Source organism: Salmo salar, chromosome ssa16, assembly GCF_905237065.1.
Source record: "Salmo salar chromosome ssa16, Ssal_v3.1, whole genome shotgun sequence".
Taxonomy (NCBI): Eukaryota; Metazoa; Chordata; class Actinopteri; order Salmoniformes; family Salmonidae; genus Salmo; species Salmo salar.
The window spans coordinates 38,903,249-38,923,426 of NC_059457.1; the positions used below are offsets into that span (position 1 = coordinate 38,903,249).

The following is a 20,178-nucleotide window of genomic DNA, read 5'->3' on the forward strand; positions in this document are numbered from 1 at the left end:
CTAGAGCGATGTCTCTAACCACCAACTTACCGTCCTAAGACAAGGCCGAGTATAGCCCACAAAGATCTCCGCCACGGCACAACCCGGGGAGGGGGGGAGCAAGCCCATGTAATGCTTTGTAGGTTAGCAGTAAAACCTTGAAATCAGCCCTTGCCTTAACAGGAAGCCAGTGTAGGGAGGCTAGCACTGGAGTAATATGATACATTTTTTGGGTTCTAGTCAGGATTCTAGCAGCCGTATTTAGCACTAACTGAAGTTTGTTTAGTGCTTTATCCGGGTAGCCAGAAAGTAGAGCATTGCAGTAGTCCAGCCTAGAAGTAACGAAAGCATGGATTAATTTTTCTGCATCATTTTTGGACAGAAAGTTTCTGATTTTTGCAATGTTACGTAGATGGAAAAAAGCTGTCCTTGAAACAGTCTTGATATGTTCTTCAAAAGAGAGATCAGGGTCCAGAGTAACGCCGAGGTCCTTCACAGTTTTATTTGAGACGACTGTACAACCATCCAGATTAATTGTCAGATTCAACAGAAGATCTCTTTGTTTCTTGGGACCTAGAACAAGCATCTCTGTTTTGTCCGAGTTTAAAAGTAGAAAGTTTGCAGCCATCCACTTCTTTATGTCTGAAACACAGGCTTCTAGCGAGGGCAATTTTGGGGCTTCACCATGTTTCATTGAAATGCACAGCTGTGTGTCGTCCGCATAGCAGTGAAATTTAACATTATGTTTTCGAATGACATCCCCAAGGGGTAAAATATATAGTGAAAACAATAGTGGTCCTAAAACGGAACCTTGAGGAACACCGAAATGTACAATTGATTTGTCAGAGGACAAACCATTCACAGAGACAAACTGATATCTTTCCGACAGATAAGATCTAAACCAGGCCAGAACTTGTCCATGTAGACCAATTTGGGTTTCCAATCTCTCCAAAAGAATGTGGTGATCGATGGTATCAAAAGCAGCACTAAGATCTAGGAGCACGAGGACAGATGCAGAGCCTCGGTCTGACGTCATTAAAAGGTCATTTACCACCTTCACAAGTGCAGTCTCAGTGCTATGATGGGGTCTAAAACCAGACTGAAGCGTTTCGTATACATTGCTTGTCTTCAGGAAGGCAGTGAGTTGCTGCGCAACAGCTTTTTCAACATTTTTTGAGAGCAATGGAAGATTCGATATAGGCCGATAGTTTTTTATAATTTCTGGGTCAAGATTCGGCTTTTTCAAGAGAGGCTTTATTACTGCCACTTTTAGTGAGCTTGGTACACATCCGGTGGATAGAGAGCCGTTTATTATGTTCAACATAGGAGGGCCAAGCACAGGAAGAAGATCTTTCAGTAGTTTAGTTGTAATAGGGTCCAGTATGCAGCTTGAGGGTTTAGAGGCCATGATTATTTTCATCATTGTGTCAAGAGATATAGTACTAAAACACTTTAGTATCTCCCTTGATCCTAGGTCCTGGCAGAGTTGTGCAGACTCAGGACAATGGAGCTTTGGAGGAATACGCATATTTAAAGAGGAGTCCGTAATTTGCTTTCTAATGATCATGATCTTTTCCTCAAAGAAGTTCATAAATGTATTACTGCTGAAGTGAAAGCCATCCTCCATTTGCGAATGCTGCTTTTTAGTTAGCTTTGCGACAATATCAAAAAGACATTTCGGATTGTTCTTATTTTCCTCAATTAAGTTGGAAAAATAGGATGATCGAGCAGCAGTGAGGGCTCTTCGATACTGCACGGTACTGTCTTTCCAAGCTAGTCGGAAGACTTCCAGTTTGGTATGGCGCCATTTCCGTTCCAATTTTCTGGAAGCTTGCTTCAGAGCTCGTGTATTTTCTGTATACCAGGGAGCTAGTTTCTTATGACAGATGTTTTTAGTTTTTAGGGGTGCAACTGCATCTAGGGTATTGCGCAAGGTTAAATTGAGTTCCTCGGTTAGGTGGTTAACTGATTTTTGTCCTCTGACGTCCTTGGGTAGGCAGAGGGAGTCTGGAAGGGCATCAAGAAATCTTTGGGTGATCATGCTGTTTAATCAGCTTCTTGATATGCCACACCTGTCAGGTGGATGGATTATCTTGACAAAGGATAAATGCTCACTAACAGGAATGTAAACAAATTTATACATACAATTTGAGAAAAATACACTTTTTGTGCATATGGAAAATTTCTGGGATCGTTTATTTCAGCTCATAAAACATGGGACCAACAATTTATATGTTGCGTTTATATTTTTGTTCAGTGTTCATAAGTCTCACCTGCAGTACTAGCAAAGATGGTTTAGTATGGGTACTAGCTGGTCATGTCTAGAAGCGATACAGCTTCGGTCAAATTGATGTCAAAAGTACATTTTTTCTTCTTACATTTTAGCTAACCCTTTTCCTAACTTTAATCTAATTCACCTAATTTGATACGTTCATTTTCATAACCTGCTGCATATGTTCAATTTTGACAAAAGTGGTGCGCTTTCTAGACAAAGTCGTACTAGCTGTATTTATACATTTTTAATGTTCATCACTAATTAGGGTCCACTGAGAAACACTGACCCACACTTTGGTTCATGTCACCTTAAAACCAACGTTTGTAAATTATCTTTGCTAAAACTACAAAATATAGCGAACAGACAAAGCATCTTGTCACTTTGCATGAGAAACTACAACTCCCACAATAATAAGCCCAGTTACCGTGTGATTGGTTTGGACAGCTGTCAAAGTCGTCTACGTGTACTTAGCTTTATGATACAGTATCTATAAAACTAGGATTTTTATTGCTAAGCAGGTGCAACTATTTATTTTCTACATTAGAAAATACATTATTATTGTCATTGAGGTATATTTTTACTGGGCGTCTTCAACCACTTTTGGCATAGTTTGTAACGGGATCCAAAGAAATCGTGAACAGACATCTATTCGAGCCAATGAAACCGCTTGTTTCCTGCGGTTTGTGGAACCCAAATCCAGGCCTGACTACAGTAGCGTAATGTCATCAGCTCAGAGACGGAAAATGAAGCGGTTTTTCCCCCCTAGTTAAATGAAAGTCAATGAACTAAGAAGACCAGACCCATCTGTTATTGCATTGGTGTCAGTTAAGTAGACCTGAATTTACAATTTATGTTCAATGGTAAACGGACAGAGTGAACAATCTTAATCTATCTGCCATCTTTGATCAGCTGTCAAGACACAAACTACACGCGTGTCGCTAATACTACGAAAATAGACTTCAGTTCATTGAAGAGATGGTGAGTAGCTAGATGTTTCATCTGTGTCCACCTGCAACCAGTATGTAAAGCTTCGCTATCTAATTCAAATGCTTGTAGCTATAGCTTTTAGCCTCTGCAGTAGGTACATTTTGGCTACAAAATAGCTAGGTAGTTAGCTTAGAAATATCAGCTACCGGTAAAATGTCGCCACCGGTCACAGTTATTGCTTCAGGTTCTCTTCAAATTGAAAGCTGGTTATATGCCAGTTTGAAGTTAGCGTAAATTGCCCTTAAGTTAATTTTATTAGCCATGGACACGTTGCACACCGTTAACTAGCTTACTTGGGCTGCTAGCATGGATGGTAACCTTCACAGCTAGCACTTTCCCCCCATGTCATGGCTATCTTGGGTAATTTCTTTCCTTGGCTGAAGAGGACTTGGTTCCTTCCTTGAAAAGTTGAATGACTGACAGGTGTAGGAGGGCACCCCCCACTCTGACACGTGTAGTAGCGACACCTTTGAGACACTCAGCAGTTGTGTCGGTTGAAAAAAATCTCAGGAAACTCCATGTTGGTTGTCTACAAACGTTGGGTTGACCCCTTTTTGTACCGTAGCTACTTTGATTAACCGTGTGTGTGTGTGTGTGTGTGTGTGTCTGAACAGGCGCTAATTGGAGTGCAGCTGGTGGTCAGCTTGCTGGCTGCTAGCATCATGCAGAGAATGACTCCACATTGTTCTTTTGCCCGCTGGCTTCTATGCAATGGCAGGTAAAGTAATGTACACAAATGTCATGCAGAAGTGGATTTGGAGGTTGGGTGTAGAGGCATCCTGATAGTGGTTAGTGTCTGTAGTTATTCCTTGTCAGATCATGAGGGCAGGAGAAACTGCCTAGTCATAGTGAATAGATTTGAGTAAAACAACAGTCATACTACTAGCCAACTACATGCAATGTATATATGTTTAAAACAAATGTAACTTGATCCTTTCAGTCTATTCCGGTTCAAACACCCCTCTGAAGGAGAGCTGTGTGCCCTGGCAGGCAAACAGATGCCCAGCAAGCCCAGCAGGAGAGACAGGTGTGAGCTGAGGAGGGGGCATGATGATACAGTACACCTGGTGTCTTTTCTTTTGGATCACTGTTATGATAGTAGACTGTGCTGTTACAGGGAAGGTTTGCTGACTTCTTCTTTGTAGGAGACAGAATGGGGACAGCAAGCCTCTCACAGTGCCGAAGGACATCGACCTTAACTTGGAAAAAGCTCCAATTGGCGTCCTTGATGCCCTTGGTAAATAAACAAAAGCACGACCACCACTACTGCTGACTGAAATGCCCTCCAAGCCCTTGCATTTAGACCTTATCTTTTCCTTACAATATTTTTGCTTTGTCTCTCCTTTCCCATTCTCAGTACTGCGATTCTTCCTGGAGTACCAGTGGTTGATTGACTTTGCATTGTATGCGATGGGCATCTACCTTTTCACTGAGGGCTACTTCTGTGTAGTTGACCCTGCCATGGAGGTCCACATTGGGGCCATCTGGTGTGTGCTGACTGTTCTCTGCTGCCTGTATCCTTCAGTTCACCCTCTCTGAGATCCCATAGTTGTATTACAATTTTAACTTGAAAATGGAATATAACTTATTCCTAAGAAGACTGAAGTTGTACTCACTGTACTTGCCAATGTTATCACCATGTAAAAACTGTTAGTGTCAATTTCAACAAAGTGGGCCCCTTGTATACATCAATAACCCTATGAAAGTCCCGCCTACTTCCTGTTGCAAGTCCCGTACTGGTTTTTCAAGCTTATAATCAAAATCATGAAAATGTGGTCATTTTAAGATATACAGTATGTAAAATTATATTTGTATTTTTTAATTAATTTGCTTCAACCTAATGCCTTTCATGAAGGTTTTCGGATTATGGAAAAAAATAAATAAAATTCAGTCAAACATTCATGAAAGGCATCAGGTAGAAGTAAATTAATCCACAAATATAATTTTACATATCTTAAATGACCAAGTGTTCATGAATTTGATGATATAAGCTTGACGCCCATTCAAAACAGTATGAAACTTGCAACAGGAAGTATAGCGTGTCACTTTCATAGCGTGTCACCCAAACATGCACTGTTGCCAAAAAACACTCAGATGCACTCGTTGTGCTCCTCCTTGATTGGAATTGTTTGTTGAGGGACTGCCCGATTGTCCCTGTGTTGCCCTTAACCCTCTCTCACAGGAAAACCCTCCACTCCCTGATGGGCCACTATTTTCGGTCTGATGAGGGGGGTGAGCGTTCGGTGTGCTTGGCCTTTGGTTTCCTATCTCTGCTGGTGGCCATGTTGGTGCTAGTGGTCAGAGAAGACTACCTGGAGTTTGGCCTGGAGCCTGGTATGTCCACTACACTAACCCCTACTACAGTAGTCCCATGGGGATGTATACTGCGTGTACAAAACATTAAACACTTTCATAATATTGAGTTACACCCCCTTTTCCCCCTCAAAACAGCCTCAATTCGTCAGGGCATGAACTCTACAAGGTGTCGAAAGCGTTCCACAGGGATGCTGGCCCATGTTGACTCCAATGCTTCCCACAGTTGTCAAGTTGGCTGGATGTCCTTTGGGTGGTGGACCATTCTTGATACACAGGAAACTGTTGAGTGTGAAAAACCCAGCATCGTTGCCGTTCTTGACACACTCAAACTGGTGCACCTACCACCATACCCGGTTCAAAGACACTTAAATCTTTTGTCTTGCCCATTCACCCTCTGAATGTCACACGTACAGTTGAAGTCGGAAGTTTACATACACTTAGGTTGGAGTCATTAAAACTCGTTTTTCAACCACTCTACAGATTTCTTGTTAACAAACTATATAGTTTTGGCAAGTTGGTTAGGACATCTACTTTGTGCATGACACAAGTAATTTTTCCAACAATTGTTTACAGACAGATGATTTCACTTAACTCACAGTATCACAATTCCAGTGGGTCAGAAGTTTACATACACTAAGTTGACTGTGCCTTTAAACAGCTTGGAAAATGCCAGAAAATGATGTCATTGCTTTAGAAGCATCTGATAGGCTACTTGACATAATTTGAGCCAATTGGAGGTGTACCTGTGGATGTATTTCAATGCCTACCTTCAAACTCCGTGCCTCTTTGCTTGACATCATGGGAAAATCAAAAGGAAATCAGCCAAGACCTCAGGAAAATAAATGTAGACCTCCACAAGTCTGGTTCATCCTTGGGAGCAATTTCCAAATGCCTGAAGGTACCACGCTCATCTGTACAAACAATAGTACGCAAGTATAAACACCATGGGACCACGCAGCCGTCATACCGCTGAGGAAGGAGACGCTTTCTGTCTCCTAGAGATGAATGTACTTTGGTGCGAAAAGTGCAAATCAATCCCAGAACAACAGCAAAGGACTTCATGAATATGCTGGAGGAAACGGGTACAAAAGTATCTATCTATATCCACAGTAAAACGAGTCCTATATCAACATAACCTGAAAGTCCGCTCAGCAAGGAAGAAACCACTGCTCCAAAACCGCCATAAAAAAGCCAGACTACGGTTTGCAACTGCACATGGGGACAAAGATCGTACTTTTTGGAGAAATGTCCTCTGGTCTGATGAAACAAAAATAGAACTGTTTGGCCATAATGACCATCGTTATGTTTGGAGGAAAAAGGGGGAGGCTTGCAAGCCGAAGAACACCATCCTATACATAAAGCACGGGGGTGGCAGCATCATGTTGTGGGGGTGCTTTGCTGCAGGAGGGACTAGTGCACTTCACAAAATAGATGGCATCATGAGGGAGGAAAATAATGTGGATATGTTGAAGCAACATCTCAAGACATCAGTCAGGGAGTTAAAGCCTGGTTGCAAATGGGTCTTTCAAGTGGACAATGACCCCAAGTATACTTCCAATGTTGTGGCAAAATGGCTTAAGGACAACAAAATCAAGATATTGGAGTGGCCATCACAAAGCCCTGACCTCAAGCCTGTAGAAAATTTGTGGGCAGAACTGAAAAAGTATGTGCGCACAAGGAAGCCTTCAAACCTGACTCAGTTACACCAGCTCTGTCAGGAGGAATGGGCCAAAATTCACCACAACTTATTGTGGGAAGCTTGTGGAAGGCTACCCAAAACGTTTGACCCAAGTTCAACAATTTAAAGGCAATGCTACCAAATACTAATTGAGTGTATTTAAACTTCTGACCCACTGGGAATGTGACGAAAGAAATAAAAGCTGAACTAAATCATTCTCTCTAAAATAAAGTGTTGCTCCTAACTGACCGAAGACACATTTTTACTTGGATTAAATGTCAGGAATTGTGAAACTGAATTTAAATGTATTTGGCTGAGGTGTATGTAAACTCCTGACTTCAACTGTACACAATCCATGTCTCAAGGCTTAAAGATTATTCTTTAACCTTCGTCTACTCTGATTTGAAGTGGAATTGTGGCATCAGTAAGGGATCATAGACTGACCAGGTGAATCTGTCATGGAAAGAGCAGGTGTATGGGATCAATATCATGCCAAATGTATTGTGGTGTATACCCCGTTCATCGCCCAAATATGGCATTGACTACTTTTGTGGAGAGCTTTATGAATGGGTGTACACCGCAATAGTGTTGCAAATATAGAGTAATCTAGGGTTTCGATTCTTTACATTGGACATACTATGGTTACACATATGGTTAACATTATGGTTGCCATACTATAAGTTCTGCAGCCTTGAAAGGCAGGCATCAACATGGCCGAACGAGAGGCTGCCAGAGATTTATAGAAATCGCTTTCTACGGGTGCAAATTGCTTTCTAAGCTTGATAACTTTTTGTATTTTTCTTGTCAAATCCCTGACAAAATTCAGGTGACCTAAGCTCTTCCAAATATGGAGTTGCAGGTTTGCCGTATCTCTCATGGTTTCCATATCTCTTTATGGCTGTCATTTTTCTTAAGGCCCTTGGAAATGACCTTCATATCTGCAGTTATAAAAAAATTCTAATGCGTTATCTATTTACAAATTAAAAGGTGTTTGTGGATAGTGATTTACATTTGTGGATTGGTACTTATTTGTACAGATCATGATACACGAATACAAATGCATGCTGTGTGTTCACAATACATTTGGCATGATATTGATCCCATACAGGTGTTCCTAATGTTCTGTACAGTGTGTTTCGTAATAAATATATATAACACACTTAACAGTGATTTTAGTTAATTTGATCATTTATGCTTTTGTATTGCAGGTTTTAACAGTCTTTTTGACAACCTTGAGGTTTTCGCAAAACAGCAAGGCTTTGCTGAGTGGTCGTAAGTATCTTTTCATTGGACAGTTTACATTTATTTGAAATACATATGTAAATCACAACTTGGGTCCATAGAATAGTAGCCAGTCATTCATGGACTGATGATATGCTTTTAGTGATCTGTGTGTTGGCAAATGTTCTCTCTAATGTTTATTATATTTGGACTCCCATCAGAGTCCCGGTGACCAAGCTGACTGTGAAGTTGGGTCTGGCTGCCATCTGTGCTTTTATTGGTGCTTTGCTGGCCTTCCCTGGCCTCCGCCTAGCCCAGACCCACCTGGACGCAGTTCAGATGAACTCAGACCGCCCATTCATCCAGTAAGAACACTAACACAGATTTAGCTGTGAAACCAAATAACCATTTGGCTCCACTAGTAATGTCTTCTTGTTCGGGTGTTTTCTGCTTCCTGTAGGATTCTGTTGCACATTAGTTTTCTGGCTCCAGTGGTGGTGATCGTGTTGTGGATCAAACCCATCGCTAGGGACTTCTTGGGGAACGCTCCCATGGGGAAGACCTCAGTCACGCTGTAAGTGTGTGTCTTGGTACTCTATATGTACAAAAGTATGTGGACACCCCTTCAAATTAGTGGATTCGGCTGTTTCAGTCACACCCGTTGCTGACGTGTATAAAATCGAGCACACAGCATGCAATATCCATAGATAAACATTGGCAGTAGAATGGCCTTACTGAAGAGCTCAGTGACTTTTACCGTGGCACCGCCAAAGAATGCCACTCTTCCAAAAGTCAGTTCGGTCAACTGTACGTGCTTTTATTGTGAAGTGGAAACGTCTAGGAGCAACATCAGCTCAGCCGCGAAGTGGTAGGCCACACAAGCTCACGGAACAGGACCACCGAGTACTGAAGCGCTTAATTGTCTGCCCTCGTTTGCAACGCTCGCTACCAAGTTCAAAATTGCCTCTGGAAGCAACGTCGGCACAATAACTGTTTGTCTGGAGCTTCATGAAATGGGTTTCCATGGCCGAGCAGCTGCACACAAACCTAAGATCACAATGCCAAGCGTCTGCTGGAGTGGTGTAAAGCTCACCGCCGTTGGATCTGGAGCAGTGGAAATGCGTTCTCTGGAGTGATGAATCACGCGTCACCATCTGGCAGTCTGACGGATGAATCTCGGTTTGGTGGATGCCAGGAGAACGCTACGTGCCTCAATGCGTAGTGCCAACTGTAATGTCTGGGGCTGTTTTTCATAGTTTGGGCTACGTGCCTTAGTTCCAGTGAACGGAAATCTTATCGCTGCAGCGTACAATGACATTCTAGACGATTCTGTGCTTCCAACTTTGTGGCAACAGTTTGGGAAGGCCCTTTCCTGTTTCAGCATTACAATGTCCCCAAGCGTAAAGCAATGTCCGTACAGAAATGGTTTGTCGATCGGTGTGGAAGAACTTGACTGGTCTGCACAAAGCCCTGACCTCAACCCCATCGAACACCTTTGGAATGAATTGGAACGCCGACTACAAGCCAGGCCTAATCGCCCAACATCAGTGCCTGACCTCACTAATGATCTTGTGGCTGAATGGAAGCCAGTCCCCGCAGCAATGTTCTAACATCTAGTGGAAAGCTTTCCCACGAGTGGAGGCTGTTATAGCAGCAAAGGGGAGACCAACTCCATGTTAATGCCCATGATTTTGGAATGAGATGTTTGACGAGCAGGTGTCCACATTTTTGGTCATGTAGTGTATGTATATACTTGCTGTATTCCACTCTGTGCATCCCCTGATTTCCTATACTTCAATGATGAAATATTACAATTATGACTGTTTGGCACCCTTGTGATCATTCCTTCTTGGGGCTGTGGCGGTCATGGAACTTAGTCAGCTGGTTATTGTCATGCAATTGACTGCCGGTCTCACGGTATTTGACCGTTAATTATCAGCACGTTAAGCATCTCCAGGTCTCCACACATACAAGCCGCTGATGCTAGCCTTTGGAACATTACAGTACATTTTAAAGAAGTTTAACAAATCCATTTAATATACACCATACATCAATAAATCCATGTTATTTTAGGTAGGTCTAAAGAAATGTATGAAGAAAATGTACAGTATTTCAGAAGAACGGATTATGAGTGGGTCTACTGTATGTTATCTGGCCATGCGCCATGCATAGGTTCTAGGATAGTTCATTTAGCAGACAAGATATGCTTTTTAGTCCTGTGCCATTATTTTATATGATTTTATAGTAAAAATAATATAATAGAAAGGATATTTTTCCCATTCCGGAGCTGATTGCGGTCCTATACGCTAGATTTAGAGTTAATCTAGTTGTGAATGATACAAACCTTAGAATGTCAAAAAATTCTAACATTTATGGGCTGCATGATGCGACTATAGACTATTGATGATTTGAGAAAGTCGCAAAAAAAAGCTTGTGCTCTGTTCTTTGCCTCAGGCTGCACATGCTGTTCTCTCATTAAACTTTAAACATCAAACTATTCTCAATTAACTAATGTCAAATTTGTTTCGATTTAGAATGGCCCATTATCAAATGGGCAGGGGAAAAAAGACATCTCCGTATGCACTCGAATCGCGAATGAAGGCCGTTTTTCCATGGTTTGTTTTGTAACCATGCCAGGTAGCATGCCAGGTAGCATGCCAGGTAGCATGCCAGGTAGCATGCCAGGTAGCATGCCAGGTAGCATGCCAGGTAGCATGCCAGGTAGCATGCCAGGTAGCATGCCAGGTAGGCTACTCTGGTTTTATAGCACCGCATGTGCTTAATATAAGCAGCTGAGAAATGAATATAGTACCAGTTTGGATCGTCTTTTTAGTGGCAACCATCAAAACTCTGCTTTCACACAGGATTGAATATAGAGATGTCTGGGCTTATAACACTTATTTCACTCCAAGCAACAGCCACTGTTTGAGGAGCATGCAGCCTCTTGCTGCGCGACAGGTGATATTGCGCCCACACTTTGTATGCCATGGGCTCTCCAACCATGTTCTTGCAGCTATCTAGTGCTTAATGTGATAAGGCAAGTTAAATCTGTTAAGGAGTATAGGTAGTAAAATGTTTTTACAATGAAACATATTTAATTAAACTGTTGATCTCTGCACTCTCGAAAGGAATTAAGGGGAGAGTGAGGAGATGGAAACGCACAGTGGTGAGATGGTGTAGCTAAAGGAAGTGTCAGCCTATTCATTATAAAAATATAACAGCCTACAATTTGTGAATTTCTATTTAACTGTAAGCCACCTTGCACAATCAATGAACCAACAGTATTGCCTAGGCCTATATGTTCTTTCCAAGACTCATGGATAGCATAAGGTAACCAGTCCATCCAGTATCCAGAATTATACAGTCCACACTCAAAGGTGACTAGTATAATGCATTTAATTTTGGAGTATAGGCTAGACCAATTATATACCAAAGAAATCTTAAATGTGTATAAAAAAAATATTTAGAAAATAAAGAATTCTGCCGTGTGTAGTAAGCGGTAGGCTATTAGCTATGTATTGTATAAGGACAAATCATTTTCAGTTGGTTTTTTCGGGCGTGGGCTCATAAGCCTATATGTATCCATAAGGTTTAATATGTGTATGGCTGTTTTGAATTTTTTATTCACTATAGAAAGCGCTGTCCACTTCATTGTTTGGCTTTGAAACAACATCCACAATGACCATGTTTTCAACTCAGTTTCAACCTGTTATTGAATTTCTTTCTTCAAATTGATCGATCAGTGAGGTGGTTTTAAAAACTCTTTTGATGATAAGTGTTTGTTTGCTATGATTTGAGATCCAATTTGCATTGATGTCAGTGGTTGGAGGGACTACATAGAGATCAGTGTACACGGCCATTAGCAGTTGGGTACTAACAACACATGTCCAGAATGCATAAGAGATTAACGTCACTCAATGGTCATGTGGAATTTGACTGCGGTCATGACTGCCAGTGTGGCGGTAATGCAGTCACCGCAACAGCTCTACTCCTAGTGTTGACATCTCTGTGTGTTATCCCAGTATGTCAAGCGCAACGTTTGACAGTGTTCGTCTGTGGACGGTGGTGGTGCTGTGCTGCCTGAGGCTGGCCCTGACCCGCTACCACATGCAGGCCTACCTCAACCTGTCCCAGAAGTGGGTGGACCAGATGAAGAAGGAGGCAGGACGCATCGCTGCCATCGACATCCAGAGGAAGGTAAGATGCCTAAACCTCTAAACCAGCCATTTTGTTTTTCGAAATACCGACAATATGATTTTCAATACTGTTTAAAAAAAATGTAAAAAGTTCTGCATGCATACATACACTTTTTTTTGGGCAGAGGGGTTGGACTGGGGCGTGCTACGCCACTGCTTAAACTATAAGGTTAGTATAACTATAAGAAATCTAAGATGTGTCAAATTATCTCCAGCTCAGGGCTCCAGCTATGCATTTGGTTTGCTAACTTTCTAGCTAAGTGGCTAGATGTCAAGATCAAGCTTCTTGCTTACAGCAAAGACATACAATCTCCGTTGGCTCAAGATCCCTGTTGCCTAAATTGTTTTAGATATAGCGCCCCTTGTGTGCACTTCCGGTAATACCGTATACCCTGGTATGGTACAGAAACGGTATGAAAATCTGGGTACCGCCCAACCTTAGTTGACAGAGGAAACCTGTAACCATGAGTCTTTGTTGTTGTCCTTCCAGGTGACCCGTGTGTTCTGCTACCTGACCATAGTCACCCTGCAGTACGTGATCCCTGTTTTTCTCCTCCTCTTCTCTACCCTGGTTCTGAAGGTCCTGGGTAAGACATGTACAGGACCTAACAACACAAGCAACAACTCTAATCTCAGTGAGGCCTTCAGTGACTGCTGAGAATCTGCATTCTACAATTTAAAAATAGGGAGTCATGATAATTTACCAACAGCTTCTCTGTAATGCCTGATGTAACAGGTAACTGCCAAAATAAAGTAAACACGTGTGTAAATGAGGGATGCAAAGTATATTGAAAGCAGGTACTTCCACACAGGTGTGATTCCTGAGTTAATTAAGCAATTAACATCCCATCATGCTTAGGGTCATGTATAAAAATGCCCACTTGCCCATTATTTTGGCTACCATGGCTAGAGAAGAGATCTGTGACTGAAAGGGGGATCTCAAAGGAGCATAGTTTTTTTTTTGGTAGAATGTGATATTTAGAAAATCTAGTATGCTTTAAATGACATTGTCATACTCATTTTGGCTTTTCATTTAGTTGAATTTTCTGTACACTTTTGAGGAAGAGAATCATCTTTCCAGACTCGCGCTTGTTTGATAATCTGTTGATAAAGGGACCGCTGTACCCAAATGAACAAATGGCGGGAATCAATGCAATTGTGCATAGATGATACGTTCTCAGGATTGGTGAGCCTATTTTGTTGATATTTCTTGGTTTACTGTGTTCATTTTGACTAAACAGTACGTTCTGAAGAGTATATAGTACGATTAGTACACAGTATACGGTACCAGTCAAAAGTTTTAGAACACCTACTCATTCAAGGGTTCTTCATTATTTTTACTATTTTCTACATTATAGAATTGTAGTGAAGACATCAAAACTATGAAATAACATATGGAATCATGTAGTAACCAAAAAAGTGTTAAACAAACAAATCAAAATGTATGTGAGATTCTTCAAATAGCCACCCTTTGCCTTGATGACATCTTTGCACACTCTTGGCATTCTCTCCAAACTTCATGAGTTAGTCACCTGGAATGCATTTCATTTAACAGGTGTGCCTTCTTAAAAGGTTAATTTGTGAAACTTCTTTCCTTCTTAATGCGTTTGAGCCAATCAGTTGCGTTGTGATAAGGTAGGGGTGGTATACAGAAGATAGCCCTATTTGGTAAAACGCCAAGTTCATATTATGGCAAGAACAGCTTAAATAAGCAATGAGAAACTACAGTCCATTACTTTAAGACATGAACGTCTGTCAATACGGAACATTTCAAGAACTTTGAAAGTTTCTTCAAATGCAGTTGTAGCAACCATCAAGCGCTATGGAACTGGCTCTCATGAGGACCGCCACAGGAATGGTGCAGATACCTCTGCTGCAGATAAGCTCATTAGAGTTACCAGCCTCAGAAATTGCAGCCCAAATAAATGTCAGAGTTCAAGTAAGACGCATCTCAACATCAGCTGTTCAGGAGACTGTGTGAATCAGGCCTTCATGGTCGAATTACTGCAAAGAAACCACTACTAAAGGACACCAATAATAAGAGACTTGCTTTGGCCAAGAAACAAGAGAAATGGATGTTAGACTGGTGGAAATTTGTCCTTTGGTCTGGAGTCCAAATTGGAGACTTTTGGTTCCAACCGCTGTGTCTTTGTGAGACGCAGTGTGGGTGAACGGATGATTTCTGCATGTGTATTTCCCACCGTGAAGCATGGAGGAGGTGGGGGTGTTTTGCTGGTGACTCTTTGGTTTATTTAGAATTCAAGGCACACTTAACCAGCATGGCTACCACAGCATTCTGCAGCGATATGCCTTCCCATCTGGTTTGTGCTTAGTGGGACTATCATTTGTTTTTCAACAGGACAATGACCCAACACACCTCCAGGCTGTGTAAGGGCTATTTGACCAAGAAGGGGAGTGCTGCATCAGATGACCTGGCCTCCACAATCACCTGGCCTCAACCCAATTCAGATGGTTTGGGATTAGTTAGACCGCAGAGTGAAGGAATAGCAGCCAACAAGTGCTCAGCATATGTGGGAACTCCTTCAAGACTGTTAAAAGCATTCCAGGTGAAGCTGGTTGAGAGAATGCAGAGTGTTCAGAGCTGTCATCAAGGCAAAGGGTGGCTAGTTGAAGAATTATTTTGTTTAACACTTTTTTTTGTTTGTTGGTTACTAAATGATTCCATATGTTATTTCATGGTTTTGATGTCTTCACGATTATTTTACAATGTAGAAAATAGTACAAATAAAAAAAAAACCCTTGAATGAGTAGGTGTTCTAAAACTTTTGACCGGAAGTATATACTGAACAAAAATATAAACGCAACCTGTAAAGTGTTGGTCCCGTGTTTCATGAGCTGAATTAAAAGATCCCCAGCATGATCATTACACGGTTGCATCTTGTGCTCGAGACGATAAAAGGCCACTCTAAAATGTGCAGTTTTGTTACAACACAATGCCACAGATGTCTTGAGGGAGCGTGCAATTGGAATACTGCCTGCAGGAATGTCCACCAGAGCGGTTGCCAGAGAATTGAGTGTTTAATTTCTCAACCGCAAGCCGCCTCAACATTGTTTTAGAGAATTTGGCAGTACGTCCAACTGGCCTCACAGCCGCTGACCACATGTACCGTAATTTTCGGACTATTAAGCGCACCTGAATATAAGCCGCACCCACTGAATTAAAAAATATATACATTATTTTGAACATAAATAAGCCGCACATGTCTATAAGCCGCAGGTGCCTACCGGTACATTGAAACAAATGAACTTTACACAGGCTTTAACGAAACACGGCTTGTAATAAAAAATTAGCAGTAAGCTTTAGTTGTCTTTTTTGCACTGAGTCAATTCCTCGCGCTGCTGTTTCCAACGTCTTATCATCGGACTCATTAAGACCAAGCTCCCGTGCAGCAGCTCTATTTCCTTTTCCAACAGCCAGATCAATCGCCTTCAACTTGAAAGCTGCATCATATGCATTTCTGTGTCTTTGCCATGATGAGGGTCACAAAATGACTACCGTAATCAGAATGATGGGAAGTTTGAGAGCGCTCGATTTATTCTAAACGGTAAACAAAAAAAGTTGTTTGACCTTAACCCGTTCGGCAATTTCATTGGTCTAATGAAAGCTTCATGCCGCCAAAAAACTGAGCATGTCACAGAATGTGTTTATTTTTTTAGAAAAAAAAATTGAAAGCGGGAAAAATCCATATATTAGCCGCGTCCATTGTTTTAAGCCGCGAGGTTCAAAGCGTGGGAAAAACGTTGCGGCTTATAGTTCGGAATTTACGGTAAAAATGCCAGCCCAGGACCTCCACATCCAGCTTCTTCACCTGCGGGATTGTCTGAGACCAGCTGCCCGGACAGCTGATGAATCTGGGTTTACACAACCAAAGAATTTCTGCTCAAACTGTCTCAGTGAAGTTCATCTGCGTGCTGGTCGTCTTGACCAGGGTCTTGACCTGACTTCAGTGGGCAAATGCTCACCTTCGATGGTCACCGGCACGCTGGAGAAGTGTACTCTTTATGGATGAATCCTGGTTTCAACTGTACCGGGCAAATGTATGGCGTTGTGTGGGCAAGCGGTTTGCTGATGTCAATGTGTGAACAAAGTGCCCCATGGGGGGGGTTATGGTATGAGCAGGCATAAGCTATGGACAACTAACACAATTGCAGTTTATTGATGGCAATTTGAATGCACAGAGATACCGTGAACAAATCCTGAGGCACATCGTCTTGCCATTCATCCATCACCTCATGTTTCAGCATGATAATGCATGGCCCCATGTCGCAAGTATCTGTATACAATTCCTGGAAGCTGAAAATGTCCCTTTTGTATATTCACCAGGCATGTTACCCATTGATCATGTTTGGGATGCTCTGGATCGACTTGTACGACAGCGTGTTCCAGTTCCTGCCAATATCCAGCAACTTCGCACAGCCATTGAAGAGATGTGTTGCGCTGCATGAGGCAATGGTGGTCACACCAGATATTGACTGGTTTTCTTATCCACGCCCTTATCTCTTTTGAAGGCATCTGACCAACAGATGCAGTCTGTATTACCAGTCTTGAAATCCATAGATTAGGGCGTAATTTATTTCAGTTGACTGATTTCCTTATTTGAGTTGTAACTTAGTTAAAAAATGCGACATGCAACAATAATTTTTTTAAATGTTTTTGTTCAGTGGGCAAATGCTGTTAGAAGTAGGCAAGACATTTTGGACATGGCCTGTGTGTGTGTGTGTGTGTGTGTGTGTGTGTGTCAGTAAGCAGGAACTCTACCCAATGGAACACTTATGGGAGATTCTAGAGCGGTGCCTGACATGTAGTTTTCCACCACTATCAACAAAACACCAAATGGTGGTATTTCTCATGGAAGAATGGTGTCACATCCCTCCAATAGAGTTTCAGACACTTGTAGAATCTATGCCAAGGTGCATTGAAGTTGTTCTGTCTCATGGTGGCCCAATGCCTTAAGATACTTTATGTTGGTGTTTCCTATATTTTGGCAGTTACCTGTATATGTAGCCTATAAGTTGTTCATTTAGAATGTCTCACGTGGTAACGCCCTTCGCTCCTGCTGTCTTTTTCTGTATGTCAGGTGACTTCTCATGGAGTGGTGCGGAGCAGGTTCCGGGGGTGACTCCTGCCCTGGTAATGCCCACGGTCACTCCCGTCCTGCCAGGGCTGGAGGAGGACGAGGATGGGGTGGAGTACATGGAGGAGGACATCCAGGCCACGGTGGCCCGTCTGACAGAGGGCTTCTCAGCCCTGCGCTCCGTCCTCACCCCCCTCTTCTTCAGAGGCCTCTTTGCCTTCCTTACCTGGTGGGTGGCCGCCTGCCAGGTCATCAGCAGCCTCTTTGGCATCTACTTCCACCAGTACCTCATGCAGAACTGAGGAAGAATACACAGAACTACACTACCCACAATACCTAGCTAACACAAGCCCAGTGTGACTGAAGTGTGATGTAGGCAGGTAAAACTCTTTAACACAACAGGACAGGATGGGTGCTCTTGTCTTACTGTAACTAAGCTGTCACAGATGTAAAAAAGGACATGTGAGGGTTTCTTCTGACACACAGATGATGTTGCCTGTGACTGCCTGGGGGCTATGATGGAGATGCAGTATAATGGGGACTGAACTCTGTCCCTTGCTACTTAACACATTTCTCTTAAGCCAGTGTTAACCTTCTTCATTTTTCATCACACAATATTGTTAAATGCTGCAAATGAGACTTTACTATTAGGAAAAAGGTACCACTACACTACAGCCTCGTTTGCTATTAGACAGATTCAGAAGCTCTTGATGCTTTTTTTATTTTCGTCCTATAGTTCTGCTATATACCATACCGATTGTCATGAACCCATGGAGTTCAGTCTATTTAGCAGTTATCACCACTTGTGTATGGATTGATCAAACTCGGGCCTCGCCTGTTCATTCTCCTTAATCATTTATACCCACCTTTAAAACAAAGCACTGCGGATCAGTTACTGTGTTTATTTAATGAAGGGATTCAAAGAGGAATTCCAAGTGCCTGGAAACTCAGGGATTTTAAATCGATGATAAGATCTCCTTTTTTCATTAAATGTTTTTTTTCTCTGTAAAATGGTAGACTGGTGATAGACCTTTATCTGTATCATTGAATAACACTCCAGCCCAGACTGGATTTGGCCAAATGTACCTGTTATCAACCATCTTTCAGTCTCAACAAAGTATGTTAGTTGTTTGAACAAGGTACTTTGTCTTTTTATTGCTGCCAAACTATAATTTACAGATGTAGGCTTAGAACAAATCTCGCTCAAAAACTTTAACCTAGTTCTGAAATGCGTTGCTGATTTGTAGGTTCAACGGGTTGTTTTTTAATGTATTTATTTCTACTCTATTGCCCCTGGTCATATTGTGTTGGAAAGGTACAGGTGTCGTGCTGCTGTACATTTGGGTCATGGTTTATGGCACGTGTGATTTATTTGGTTGAATGTTCGCTAATCATTTCACGGTGTGTGGTTTGTATGAAGATGCTGTTTTTACAATTAAGAGACTTCTGAATGCATGGCGTTTTAACTTTTTAGTGTTTTATTTGGTTGTGTGGCTTAATAAAACAATAATTGAATATTTTTATGATTCTTTTCAATCTTTAGTTTTTAGTATGCCAAAATCACATGTTTTGATTATCCCAGCAAAATGTAAATTTCAGATTTAATTTTCTCCCAATGACTTATTTTCTGTTATAAAGCGTAGGAGATGTGGGTCCTTCAAAGTTAGTCATTTGACAAAAGACCATGCATGACAATGGTGTGTAGCTGCTGAGTTGGGCATTCACCTCTGACCTTAATCATTGATAATTGCCCTGCACTTACTCTGTCTCAACAATCTGATATAGACAAATATTTTTTTGTAAATATATTTAGATTTTTTTATCGTAGTATGTGGAATATCATATAGCTTTGTAGCAATATGATGCAATACAAAGTGTCACAAATGTAATGCTAACTTATGTCAAATTTCTCATGGTATATTTTTGTGGATATCCCTTATTGTGAAATAATATTGGTAAAAATCAGTTTGATATTGTACAGTGCTAAGGAACATGACCTTCCCTCAGACGTGACACAGCCAGAAAGGCCCGTGGAGCGTTTTGTCTGAGAGCTGACATGATTTATTGAAGATATTATTTGACTTCCAGATCCAGTCAAAACCCACAAAGATGCCCAATTTAGGGAGGGAGAGACTTATCTGAGCCTTTATGTGCTGGTGAGGTGGGAATGCTTCATTGGAGGATATCGATGGTGCTCAAGCACAGAACTAGATGGGACCAGATAACACCTTGGAACTTTGTGTGTTATGGGTGGCTGAGATTCTGATCTTGAATGTGTTTCACTAACAATCATTTTCTGTTTGACAACATTTTTATGTGATATGATTTTTATAATTATTGAGTGAAATTTCAACAACAAAAAATGTTTGCCCACTTGTTTTATCTTGTCATGCATTTTCCTTTGATGCTTTTCAGATCACGGAGCATTTT

General features: G+C 41.6%; 1 protein-coding gene across 2 annotated transcripts; it reads left to right on the forward strand.

Moving 5' to 3' along the window:
• Positions 1 to 2,715: 2,715 nt before the first annotated feature.
• On the forward strand, positions 2,716 to 19,267 carry LOC106573588 (transmembrane protein 161A). Of its 2 annotated transcripts, XM_014148754.2 has the most exons (12): positions 2,719 to 3,232; positions 3,856 to 3,959; positions 4,182 to 4,268; positions 4,387 to 4,478; positions 4,599 to 4,755; positions 5,424 to 5,575; positions 8,444 to 8,507; positions 8,678 to 8,821; positions 8,917 to 9,030; positions 12,479 to 12,653; positions 13,143 to 13,239; positions 17,752 to 19,267. In XM_014148754.2, the coding sequence occupies exons 1-12, from the start codon at positions 3,230 to 3,232 to the stop codon at positions 18,048 to 18,050; spliced, it is 1,488 nt and encodes a 495-aa protein (XP_014004229.1). In that variant the 5' UTR covers positions 2,719 to 3,229; the 3' UTR covers positions 18,051 to 19,267. The 2 variants fall into 2 exon arrangements, with proteins under 2 accessions (XP_045553184.1, XP_014004229.1); XM_045697228.1 differs by lacking the exon at positions 8,917 to 9,030 and having other exon boundaries at positions 2,716 to 3,232.
• Positions 19,268 to 20,178: the final 911 nt, after the last annotated feature.